Source organism: Gekko japonicus, unplaced genomic scaffold (genome assembly GCF_001447785.1).
Source record: "Gekko japonicus isolate JY-2015 unplaced genomic scaffold, Gekko_japonicus_V1.1 scaffold681, whole genome shotgun sequence".
Taxonomy (NCBI): Eukaryota; Metazoa; Chordata; class Lepidosauria; order Squamata; family Gekkonidae; genus Gekko; species Gekko japonicus.
The window spans coordinates 537755-551599 of NW_015165254.1; the positions used below are offsets into that span (position 1 = coordinate 537755).

The window sequence follows — 13845 nt, forward strand, 5'->3', positions numbered from 1 at the left end:
TGGGGGAAAATATTTAAAAAGGGGTAATACGATGAATAAATTGATAACCAAAGGAGGATATTTGAAAAAACAATATGATAAGTCTGTTGTAGGGATTCATATTTAATTATTTGTGCAAAAATTTATTTGTGTGCATAGGTCTCAGAAAGGTCTCGTATTAATAACAAACTATGATTAATTAGTTACAAATCTGTAAGATTAGATTACAGTGTTAAAGGGGTAGACCCATAGGAATTGTATGTTTATAAATGAGGATGATTTATAGGAAATGTATGTTTATAGTTAATCCAGCAGTAGATAAAAGATAAAATTATTTAGTATGGGTTATAGGGTTAGTTAGAGCGTGAAATTTAGTTAAGATAGGGTATATGTTCTAAAGGTAATGCAAATTGGGTTACAGTACTTGATATAAATTGTTAGTAAGGTTGAGAATAAGAAATGAATTTCTATTGAAGTACGTTATTTGAGTGATGTGATGCTTTATGTTGTTGGAAAGGGGAAATATTTGGTTTTCTGTTATATGTAGGGTGTGTGTGGTGGTGGTGTGTAGATGCGTGATGTTTAAAGGTGTGGAAAATAATAAAAAGTATTCCAAAAAAAAAAAGAAATTGGTGTTTCTGCATCAGATTCAGCCTGAGCCAAAGGTAGTACTAACCTGTGAAATTCACTGTCATAAGATGTGATGATAAACTCCCAGTGGCTGTTGCCCATATATGCTAAGAATGGAAGTTCCGTGCTCAAAGTCTATTCTAAGTTTTAGGAGCTGGAGAAAACCAGAGGGAATGACTGTCACTATCTTCCCCTGCTTGTGGACTTTCCTGGAGTACCTTGGTGTTCATTGCATGGGTGTAGAATGCTGGGCTACATAGATGTTTGGTCTGATCATGCGGGTCTATAGTAGCTGTTTTCATCTTAACCATTTATTTATTTAAAACTTTTGCATCTTCTTCGTGGTCTCTGTGCATCACACCCATGGGATTATGCGCCTGCGCTGATCCGAATTGGTGGTATGCAAAACTCACAAAGGGATCTTCGCGCCTCTCCTCCAGGCATGTGCAGGAACCCCACTGCGCATGCCCATGGAGGAGGGGCACGGACATCCTGCCAGTTCTCTTCTGACCGTTGCGCTGTTAACAGCTTGTTTCTGCTAGTCGGTGAAGAAGCGTTTTTTCTCTCACAAGGGATAATCAAACAGTATCTTTCTTCATTTATTTTATTTTTCTTCTTTATTAACTAAAAAAAAAGAACTTTTTGTTGCGGGTTGCTGCTGCTTGACAGGCCCAGGGAATGTGCCATCTTCTTAACCAAATCTCCATATGAAGAGAGATCCTCAGAAGGCAAGATCGGCAGGTTGTCCAATACCGTAGCCTTTGGGGAAGGACCCTCAGGTGACTCAAGATGTTCGGAACCTTCAGTGTCCATATCAGAGACATAGGATCTTGAAGGTGATGCCAGTGCCGCCGGGGTATCCAGTATCGGGGGAACTTTTGGTGGCAAGGCAGGGGTGGAACGGAGAGGAGAGGGTGGATGACAAGGTTCCTCTGGGGCTTTGGATTGCGACACGGAAGGCTTGGCTTTATGGTGGGGAGAGTGTGAACGATGTGATCCACAGTCCCAGTCCGACTGTGGCCTAGGCGTCAGCCATGGCATCGATGCTGCCATCGGACAGGATGTAAACCAACAAGGCATGTGCCCCCTACGATCCCACGGTACCGGTGGGTCAAAGTAGGTCGGAGAGTGCAGCCTCAATTCCCGTCTAGGCGAGTACATGAGCATGGGCCTGGAACGACGGTAATTTAGGCACTCCTCGGGTCGATATCGATACTCCTGGTCCCTGACATATCTTTTCTTCCTAAGGTGGTCTCCGAATTTCACCTAGCCTCAGAAATCTTATTGCCTAATTTCTTCCTTAACCCAGATGATAGATAAGAGCGACTCCTCCACACTCTAGATGTTAGAAGAGCGCTGCTTTTTTACCTAAATAGGACACGTCCGAGTAGGAGGGACAATCATTTATTTGTCTCCTACTCTAGTCACTCTGCAGGGCTAAAGATTTCAGCACAACGTCTCTCCAAATGGATTGTCAAGACTATTAAGCTGTGCTACCAGTTGGCTAAGTGCCCATTGCCCTTGCCTGTGTGAGCGCACTCTACAAGATCCATGGCTGCATCCACAGCCTTCTTGAAGGGTGCTTCCCTGTCGGTGATCTGTGGGGCGATGACATGGTCTACTCCGAACACCTTCATCAACCACTACGCTGTTGATGTTCATGAGCGCCACAGAGTGGACCTGGGTCATCTAGTCCTTTCATCGGCAGAGCATTGAATGGCGACAGCTCCCACCTCCAGTTGAGCCACTGCTTTTCAATCTCCCATGGGTGTGATGCACAGAGACCATGAAAAAGATAAACAGGTTGCTTACCTGTAACTGATGTTCTTCGAGTGGTCATCTGTGCAAGATGCATTTCTGCACCAAGAAGGAGCTGCCATCCTCATGAGAGAAGCACACAGGGTCTTCTTTGCTTGTACATCACTGCTTGCCTTCTTGTGCTGACTTTGCTCTAGCTTGGAGGGAATAGTGGAACCTCTCCTCCTGAATCTGCTTTCTTCTTGAGCTTGGTGTGGTTAACATTTGTAGCTCAGCAGACTATAATACAGACACCCACAGACTAGAAAGCAAACAGTTTATTGCCCTGCCTCGCTAGGGATGATGCCACTACGTTCAGGGATATGGTGTGACTAATTTTGTCTATTTTGTCCACAATTTTTAACACGCCATAATGTCGAAGATAATAATATATTATTGAAAAGGTCAGTGTTTTTAATATTATAAAGTGGAACTCAATATCCAGATAGGCTCTAGTCCTGTTGCAACGGTATGAGGGTGTATCTGTCCAAGAAACACTTTCTTTTGTGTGTGTCTGTTTTCAACTTGTATGTTCTCTCAGATGGAAAAAATTAAGATACATATGGTAAAGTAGAATATAGTGCTGCCATTTGCAGCTGTCTCTTTTTAGTATTAGATATATTTGAAATTTTGCTTTTGGAAAAGTAAAACGTGATTCCATTTGAAAAATTGGGGAGGGGGTGGTTCTTGTTACAAAATTTTGGGTCCCCCCCCCAGGTGCTCATAGCTTAACTCTGAATTACTATGTGTAGTCTTGTTTTCCCATATTTAAGAAGATTAACTCCGACTTGAAAAGAAATTTTAGATGAATAGCCATTTTACTCTGTTAAAGCAAATATAAAAATGAGTTTTAATGATTAAGTTTAATGATTAACAGGATTATTATGTCATATGTCTCATGGTCTAATTCTTGCATCTGATTACAGGCACTAGTCCTGAAAGCTTTTGCTACAATAAAACTGTTAGTAGAGTGTTAGAAGAGTCCTTTATTGTTATGTTGTTGTTGTTTTTTTAATAAAGATAAGAGCGGGTGAGAAATGAAAAAGATGGCAAGTATATGTAGCAGGCAAATTACTTCAGCTGTTTAGTTTTTAAAAGGTACACTGAGAGGGGAGAGGATACAATAGAACTCTTTAATTGAGCATATCCTGTACATAGGATAATGAGAAGATGCAGAAGCTCTTTAAATTCAAGACAAGGGTGGATAAAATCATGTTACATTTGTTAATAAAGCAGTACTGAAAATAGAGTACAAGGTATCAGGTGTAAAATAATAACTTACGTCAGAATAGTTCTGTGTACACAGAATAGAACTGTGATGTACACAAGATAGATCAATTTTTGGTGGGCCACCTGCCAGTGTGTTGGTCCCTTAGAAAGAATACTGGAGTCAATAGAGTTTTATCATGACCAAGCAAGGGAGCTTCCAAGAGCACTTTCTCATGATCAGTTATGACAGATGAGTTATTCCTCAAATGGTAATAGATCGTGAATATATATTCTTGCATTGTTGCCATTAGTGAACTACAGAGATTCTAGAAAAAATAGATCAATCAAGAACTGTTGCAGACCTACCACTTGGTATAAGTCCTGATGGATATTAGGGTGTGTTGAGAGGTCTGGCCTGAAGTTGGTTCCTTTTGATCATTTTCTTGAGGTGTTTTTAATTTCTTCTTCCAAACTTTCTTTGTCCAGAAGTTTCCAGGCACTCAATTATCTACTTAGCTCCAGTGTTGAATAAAATTCACTTGTGATTGGGCTTGGTGTTCTGCCGCCGTTCTAGTATTTATTTCCAACAAAACTAATCAGCCTGTATTTACAATTTTTCTTCCCAGGTTCATGCTTTAAATATCTTAAGAGCTTTGTTCAAGGATACCCGTTTAGGAGAAAATATCATTCCTTATGTGGCAGATGGAATGCAAGCAGCAATATTAGGTTTTACTTCTTCAATCTGGGCTGTAAGTTGATGCTTAACTTTTAGCATATTAAGGTGAAAAGCCACATGTTAATGATGGTAACCAGAGCATTGATTATGTTTCTCAATAACATTATAATGCCTGATTGAGTTTTTATTAATTCTTTTTAACGACTTATATGGAATGCATGCTGTCCACTGAGCATACTAGAATGGGGAAAATGCTATAAAACAACCTACAGGAGCCCTGACATTTGGCTCTTGGTGTTCTGTTGCAATGACTAACTTTTTATTTGGTTTTTATTTTTATTTGGTTTCCAACAATGAAGGCTGAACACTTATCTGGGTTAAAAGAATAATAAGCTGACATGGGAACCAGCTTTTAGTCACTAGACTTTAAAAGTTTAATCAAAAGAAAATAAGTAAAACATTTCTTGGTATCAGGCCAATTAGAATAAATTATTGTTAGCGATTTTTAAATTCCAGTCTTTGGAAACAGAAATAAAAATAGATGCTTAAAGATGCTAACAGTTTCTCTCATTTATTCTTGGCAGCAAATATCTCAGCATGATGCGTGAAATTTTAGTATGTGTGTATATACCTAATGTAGTTCTGGAATCTGTGCATCTTTAATCAGTAATTTAATCAGTTAATTTAATTCAGTTTTCACGGATCTTGAAACATATGTGTTGAAGTTCCGTTATTTGTATTTATTTGTAATGTAGTTCAGTGGCCCTTAGGATTTATTTGCCTCAGTTTACAGAAAATCTTCAATTCTGTATCTTTTTCGGGTCTCCTGTGTCCATAAATTTAAGTACTCACTGGCTTAATATTTTATATACAAGAAACCTTTGTTCATCTAAGTCGCAGATTTCTGTTTTCCATAAATTCCATATACCATCACAGATTATCCTTATCTTTTGTACAGCCCTCTCGGACTTTTTAAAAAAGTTATGCTGTAATTAATTTACATTTTATATAAACAGCTTTTCCTTAATTAGCCATGTAGAAATCCCTCCCTTTTTTACATCCTCTGTTTAATTACTCTTTTAGTAACAATTTGGTATATAGAATGTTGACAGACAGGAAAAACTAAAACACTGTTTAATCAATCTTTTTGTTGCTTGACACATTAGGTGAGAAATTCATCTACTCTCCTCTTTAGTACATTAATTACAAGAATATTTGGAGTTAAGAGAGGGAAGGATGAGAACTCAAAAAAAAACAGGTAAGCTCCTTTTGGTATAAGCATTATTCCATGTAAAATATAATCATGGCAAGAACAATCATTTACTTGCATGTATGGATGGGTATGAAACATAAAGTTACCAAAGTATTTTTAGACTAAAAACCAGTCCCAGAAAAAAGGATCTATTCTAGGCAACAAGTATTAATTTTTTTTAATGAAATCGTAGACCGGGGTCCTCAAGCTTTTTGAGTCTGTGGCCACCGAATTCTGACATAGGGTGATGGGTGCAACCACAAAATGACTGCTGCAAGTAGTAGAACTAACCACAAAATGGCTGCTGTGGGAGGCAGAGCCAGCCACAAAATGTTAGGGAGTGAAGTTTTGCATAACTATGATAGTAGTAGTTCAACATTTCAGGCAGAAGCTCTTTAACAGAATGCCTTTTAATATGCCGTTTAAAAATATTTTCTTGCATACATACAAAATAAGTACACACATTGAACTAGGTAAGAAACCTGGAGGCAGTCCTCCAAGCCTGGAGAAAAATCTCCCATCAGTGGGGCAGTGATCCACTGATTTAAGTGTCCATAGATGGTGTGGCGAAACGGGGACCCGCCCTCAGCCATATTGTGGCTTGCAAGCCCCTGTTTTCGCCTGTCTACTCTGTCTGGTGGGACTATTTCCCTTCCTTAGTTACTGTCACCACTCACTGTATTTACACCGCCTTCCTAGAGGGACAGTGAGACCCCTCTGGCTGATTCCCTAACCTGGGAAAGTGGGTACCTCAATGTTTGGGCGCCCCCTGGAGAGTTGGTAACCTCTCCGATTTGGGCCCATTTGGGTTCCCTGACATCCCTTTGCCTCTGGCAACGTGCTGAGCAGGGAGGACTATGGGGTCAAGTCATAAGAACAAGAAGGAGGAGGAGGGGGGGGGGGAGGAGGTGGAGGGGGGGGTGTTATAACTAAAAAAAAAAAGACATAACTGGATTTTGTCGTTTTTAATAATATACACCTATGCTGAAGTGATTTTACTTTTTGCTACCCATGGACAACCAAAGTAGATGGCGAGAGAAAGAAAGGGTAATGCCTCACCATGCTGCTGCCCCCCTCTTAAATTTGCTATTGCACATGCCTCATTATCTTAATCGTGTCTAGTTTCAGTTCATGGATTCTTGAGGAATGAATAGTATGTGTGAGCCTTGTATTTGCATTCTTGCAATTTAAGAATTGTTTTGTAGCTATTCTTTTATTTTGAAGTTGTAGCAAGGATCTCTGCTTGGGAATGTCTACCAAGCTTTGTTTATCTGTGTAAGCAACTGAGTCACTTTTGTAATGAACACCACTAGATGTCTCTCTCGATGCGTGATTTTGTTGCAGAATAATCCCTGCCTACCTAGTGCAGCTACATGAAATTTGCCTTTCCTTAAGGCATCCTTTGTTGCCAATATATATGTTCTTGTGTTTGGATTACGGTCAAATACATTTTATGTAACTTTTTGGATCGTTTAAAATGAGCCAACATTTTCAAACTGGGAAGCCTGAAGGTAGGAACCTTTTCATAAACGTGGAACTTGTTTTCACAGATGTTGTGTTGGTGTACCTTTCATGCCTCCTGTCTTAACTGGCAACCATGGATTTCTTTTAAAAATTAGGCCATATGGGCAGGTGTCATAAGTATGAATAGGAAGCCTGATCTCCTAGACTGTGTGGTGGTGAGGGAAGCCTTGTTCAGTCTTATATGGTTTGTTTCATATTATTTAAAGGATAACACTAATACATTTCTTATTTCTATATCCAAAGCTGAAGATTTTGATGAGGGTGACAAAGAATAAAGAACATCTTCCCTAACTACCATAGAATCAGCTTATGTTGTATTTACTTGTTCGTTTCAGTCATATATAAGTATACAATCATGTGTATTTGTGCCAGAAAGTTAGTTTCAGTCATGTATATTTGTTGGCCTGGCAAACGCAGGAAAAGAGACCATGGCGGCTTTCAGGAAAGCGAAAGAGGAAACAGGGGGAGGGGAAAATGTGATACTCCTGAAAGTCCTTGTGGGTTGTTCCCTCCGCCCCGTATGAACCATAAGAAATGACATAAAGTCCGATTAATTTTGGCTAACAGTTCATACTTGCCAGTAAAAAAAAGTCATTTCTGATTTCAAAGAGTAATTAACACATGGAATTCACTGCCACAGAAGTCCTTTTTTACTAGCAAGTATGAACTGTTAGCCAAAATTAATTGGACTTTATGTCATTTCTTATGGTTCATAATTAATTTTGGCTAACAGTTCATACTTGCCAGTAAAAAAAAGTCATTTCTGATTTCAAAGAGTAATTAACACATGGAATTCACTGCCACAGAAGTCCTTTTTTACTAGCAAGTATGAACTGTTAGCCAAAATTAATTGGACTTTATGTCATTTCTTATGGTTCATACGGGGCGGAGGGAACAACCCACAAGGACATCAAATAGGGATGGATAAACATATGGAGCAGAGGTCCATGAGTGGCTATTAGCCACAATATATAGATGGAACACTACGTCTGGGGCAGTGATGCTCTGTATTCTTGGTGCTTGAGGGGCAACAGTTGGGAGGGCTTTTGGAGTTCTGACTCCACTGGTGGACCTCCTGATGGCACCTGGTATTTTTGGCCACTGTGACAGAGTGTTGGACTGGATGGGCCATTAGCCTGATCCAACATGGCTTCTCCTATGTTCTTGCGATTTTTCTAAATATCCACATTCCATAACGTTTTAAAAAACATTTTGATACAAGTACATTTCCAGATTCTTGAAACAGTGCCAAATCTGGGATGAAGCAAAGATATTTGTTAGTCATTTATATACTTTCTTTCCTTTGCAGTTGCAAGGGGTGGATCATTGAGAACCAGGATGGAAAGATTGATTAGCTGTTCCATAAATTGTAATGAAATTATACCTTTTTGAACATAGTTGATGCATTTCTGTTAGAATGTGATAAGCTTTTACTCATGAAAATTTATACCCTGGATTATTTGTTGGCCGTTAGAGTACTACTGGCATTGAATTTTGTTTTACTACTACAGATTAACATGGCTACCAACCTGAAACTTTCATTCCTTAAGTTATATTTATTCGTTTGTTTATTTACAAAATTTACATGCTGCTTTTTTGCCCATTGAGGGCAACCAAGGCATCTAACTCATTTATTTTTATTTATTTATTTATTGCAATTTATATCCTGCCCTACCCTCACATCAAAAACATAAAACAACAGAGAAAATTTTTTAAAATATCACACACACAGTTACAATTAAAATTAAATCAATAAGCTAAAACAATAGGTTGAGGATTCTAGCTAAACAATGTGGCATTTGGTGTCCTTCAGAGTATGCAGGCCCCACAATAGAGGGCGATAAATCAAGATGGAATGAATCAGTTGCCTGTTGCGCCAGTAATATGAGGTGCCATGGCATTCGAAACAGAGGAGGCTGGTGTTATTCAACATCCACTGCCTCAACCGAACGCCCAGTGGAACAGCTCTGTTTTACAGGCCCCACCAATCAGCCGAAGGGCCCTTTATATTGCAGGAGGAGAGGGAGAGGGCTATGCGCCACTCCCTGCTTCTTCTCAAAAGCATTTAAAGGATGCCTTTAAATGTTTTTGGGAAGTAGCAGGGGGGCTTTAAGGAAGGGATTGGAGCCCCCAATGGCCACACCATAGCTACAGGTCAATAGGGGACTAGTTGCCTGACCAGCCTAAGATGATAAAAGGCTGACCTGGCAACATTGGTGACCTGCGCCTCCATAGAAAGCGAGGCGTCCAGAGGCACTCCTAGACTCTTCACCAGTGGCTCCCCGCCAAGGCTGGGAGTCGGATTCCCAACCTCATCCCCCCATGACTCAGGAACAGGATCTCTGTCTTAGCTGGATTTAGTTTCAGCTGGCTTAGTTTCAGCCAATCAGCCACAGCCTCTAAAACCTTGGCCAGATTATCCGGAGTGGATTCTGGCTATCCATCCATTAACAGATACAGCTGGGTATCATCAGCATACTGATGACAGCCCAACGCAACCTCCTAGATTAACTGGGCAAGGGGCCACATGTAAATGTTAAATAACACAGGGGAGAGGATTGCCCCTTACGGGATGCCACATACCATAGGGTGACATGGTGAAACCCTATCCACAAGCAACATTCTGAAACGTATCATTAAAGCAATTATAAAAACACTTTAAGCCAACTCTAAAATACTTATTAAGAGCACAAGAAAAGTAATTCAGGCTTGGGGAAGGAAGGGGGGATCACTGAGGGAATGCCAGACAAACCAAAAAAGACTTTACCCTCTGGCGGAAGACAGTGACGGATGAGGACAGACTAATACCCATGGGAAGAGAGTTTCGTATTTAATGCTGTGACTGAGAAGGCCCTAATTTCAGAAAGGTGGTGGGGGCATCCAAAGCAGGCCCTTGGAAGGTAACCTTGGAGATGAGTTAGATTTGTATGAGAGTAGGCAGTCCTTTAGGTATGTTTGCCCGAAACCGTATTGAGCTTTAAACATCAACACCATCACCTTGAATTGTGCCTGGAAATAGATTGGGAGCAAGAACTGGAGTGATATGGTCTGTTCAGCCCACTCCCATCAGTATCTTATCCACATCTTTGCACTGAATACACTGAAAAATACCTCTAAGAACTGGACAAGTCAGTACCCTGGCACCCTCTGACATTGTCGCTGCTGCTATAGAGTCCAAATCAGTATGGATGCAGTATGGTGGCAAAAAAATATTGGGGCTTTTTTGCTGCTACAGAGTAGGCTTTAAAATCAGCTTTAGCCCATGTCTTATCAGATCCATCCCAATTCTTCCTTCACTTTCACTCTAGCTTGCCCCCCTTTTTATTGTCCACAGCCCCTCAGTAAACCAGTGGGCTACCCGAGAGAGGTTATCTGGGAGTAATTGTGTCAGTTTCCCAGGTCGTTTCCTCATTTTCAAAAATAACACATTTTTTGCCTCTATCAAGTCCAGTTGGTGCCTGAAAAATCTTTGAAAATGTAGTTAAAAATCATGTGAAATAAAAACAGAGGCTTGGATCCAGCAGAGAGACTTTGAAAGATGAAGAAGTTCTGTGACTTTCTCTCTTCCCCTCACTGCATCTTGAAATGCTGCTTGGGCTACAGTGTGTGTGTGTGTGGGGGGGGGGAGTTAAGGAAGTCATGGTCTGCCTGCCTAAGTCCTGTCACCCATGGTAACATCAGTGTTGGATCCAGCTGAGGATTTTTGGTTTCTTTTTGTTTGTGTCTTTTTTTCACACCCTCTAGTAGGAAAATTGCTATTCTTTTATCTTTTAACATAGCTTCTTTTCACACATTTAGTTGTTGTTAGTTGTAAAAAAGTAAATGTGATAAACATTAGCCTGAAGACTCTTGCTTCATAACTTGTCAAAGATCTGTGGTTAGCTGTGGCTCTTTGTTCATACTTAGTGGAAAATTGAGGTTAGTTCCTGAGTGACATGTCATGTGCAGTATTTTAGTGAAATTTGTGGAATGGAGTTTGTAAAATGCGAGTAATTATGTGTGCTTTTGGACTGTCAATAGCTATTAAAGAATGGTGATGGAGAAAATTGCCAGAACTATTGAACATCTGTACCAACAGGATTTACTTACACTGTCCTGAAATGTGCTTATTGTCGGTTTAGTGCTTTTGGAAGATATGACGATTGTTCATTTACTGGCATGTTGAGTTTATACCTCACTGAATTTCCACTAAGGCCTTAGTACCGACCAGGAAGTGTGTTCTGGCATGGACTTGAACTGTATTCCTCCTGGCAATAAAGATTCTGTAGAGCTCAGCCACCTGTTTTGCAGCAGCATGCCTTCAACCACAGCCTCAACCAGTTTTTTATTCCCAACTTTATATTTGTTCTGCCTTTCCCCCCTCTCTATTTTTTAAAAAGCTGTATATTAATAGTAATCTAATTTTCTTTCAAAAGTATATGAAATTAAAATTAAAATTAAGACAGTTACAATAGAAGCTATGTGAATGTTTCTTCTCTGCTCTGGGTGGTACTAATTTGAAACAAAACTCTGATGTTTGTGAATTTAGAGTAGTCCTCCCTGCTAAGGAATGGCATACATCACTGGTAGAGTATTCTACCACTGTAATGGAAAGAACACAAATGGTTGCAAAGGCTGAAATATATTCAGCTTCTATTCATGAATCTATAATATTTGATATGCATATAAAAGTTATTGTGCAAGGACATTGATAGGCATTTTAGAAGTGAGAACTGTGTATATGTTTATTTTAAGACTTCTTGGAATGAGACTTTTCACCATGCCTCAAAATATCTGCCCTTCCCCCCATGGTTTATGCTGTAGTGTTCTGAAGAATTTCAAAGCCTGTTGTGTTTGGATCAATCCTGATAAAAAGTATTATGCTGCTGCTGTTGTTTAGGGATTTGTTTTCTAACGAACCTGCGATCTTATAACATTTGTTGATATTTGAGTATATCTCAAGCCCCAATAACATTTCATGCAAGGGCAGGAATCAGCTAACCAGGGCTATTTTTGAGCCAGAAGGCCCCGGAACGGTGTTTCGTCTGGCTTCCAAGCCCACCCCTCCCTGCTCCGCTCCTCCCCTCCCTTGTTCTGGCCTCTCCCTCATTATTTTTCTACAAAAAAGAGCCCTGAGAGACATATAGATACATATCCCGATATCAGAATATTACACATTTCCCCCTTCCCATCAACCAAGACCTGATCAGGCAACATGAGGCCCGCCTACGTGTATGTTAAAGATGATGTTTTATGGACTGTGCCACCACCCGCCTGTAGGTTGCACGAGGGAAGCCGCTCAGCACTCCCCTCCAGAGGCGGATGGGGGCGTGTTTGCCACCTGCCGCCGGGATAGGAGAAGCCTTGTGCAGGTGCACAGCGGCAGCTCCTTGCCTGATCTCGCCCGCTGTGCCGTCAAGAGAAGCCGGCTCCTGAGGCTCTTTCCCGACACCATTGGCTGGGAGGGGGGGCAGGCAGGACAAGATGAAGTGGGCACTGGCCTTGCTGCTGTTGGTGGGGCTGGACTGGGCCTCGGCCCAGCTGGGTGGGCTGCCACCGGCCAAGAAGCTGTGCATGGCCTATGCCATGGGGTGCAGACCGCACAGGGGTGCAGAGAAACCAGAGCCTGTCTGTGGGGTGGCCGCACTGTGCTCCCTCTGAAAAGGCGCCCGTTTCGCAGACCGTGGCCCTTCCTCCGGATGCCTGGGCAGGGCTGGGGCCATCTTGCCTTGAAAAGGGGGGTTGGTCGCCCTAGCCATTGAAACTTGATGGCCAAAAAAAAGCAAACAAGCAAAAGGGGGGAGGGGAGACTGGGCAGGCGCCTTTGACAAATACTCATTTTTATGTTCTGTGGGCCTGATCTTCTAGGCTCAGGAGTGCAGGAGCGCCACTGTTTCGCAGAGCGCTGGGCGCCACAGGGGCTCTGTTTTACATGCTGCAGAGAGCAAGTTCGCCTAGGAACGCAGGGCAAGTACATGACCGAGAGCTACGTCTGTCCGGAGTTAAGGCTTTTAGGTGAAAACTCCAGGGCTTGGATGGGGGGGGAATGAGAAGGAAGTCACTCTGCGCATGGTCAGAGGTGCCCTTTTAAACAGCTGGGGGAAAGACAGGCTTTAGTCTTGGCGCGTGGAATCGCCAGACAGTTCAAGGCCTGTGGTGCTCTGCATGTTTTACCATGTTAAAGGTCTCATTGCAGTCTGTGGGATGGCCCACCCATTTTCGTATTCTTTCCATTATAATATTCTGCTGTTCCATTTTTTCCTTTTTGTCTTTACTGTTCAATGATATTAATAGTCCTCTCATTACCGCTTTGTAGGTATCCCAGACTGTTTTTATCTGTGTTCCTTTATTTAAATTCATTTGAAAAAAATATTTAGTCTCTTTGCTTATTGTGTCTATAACTGTTTGCTGATCCAATAGGTTTTCGTTCAATCTCCATCTAAATTTTCTTTTCCCTTCTTTAGATACCCATAAAATTGGATTATGATCTGAATTTATCTTTGGCATAATTTCCACTTTTTGTCTTTTTAAGGCAATGTCACTAGTCGTCCATATCATGTCAATTCTGGAAAAAGAATCATGTCTGTTAGAATAAAAAGTGAAATCTTTAGCTGTAGGATTCCATTTCCTCCATACATCCTCCAAATTTTCTTGTTTGACCAACTTAAAAAACGCTTTTGGTAACTTTCCTATTCTTTCATCAGGTTTCTTAGATTTCCGGTCCAATTTGTTATTGATCGTACCATTAAAGTCTCCTACTAGTATAGTCTGGTCATAGGTCAGTTGGTCCAATTCCTGG

The 13845-nt window shown here is 41.1% G+C and overlaps 1 protein-coding gene across 1 annotated transcript in view; it reads left to right on the plus strand.

The window, feature by feature from the left end:
• Nucleotides 1–13845, plus strand: part of THADA (thyroid adenoma associated) — a 204203-nt gene that overhangs the window by 56815 nt on the left and 133543 nt on the right. Inside the window, exons 24-25 of the mRNA XM_015410158.1 lie at nt 4242–4364; nt 5458–5549. Coding sequence (XP_015265644.1) covers nt 4242–4364; nt 5458–5549 — 215 coding nt within the window. The remainder of the gene's footprint in view (nt 1–4241; nt 4365–5457; nt 5550–13845) is intronic.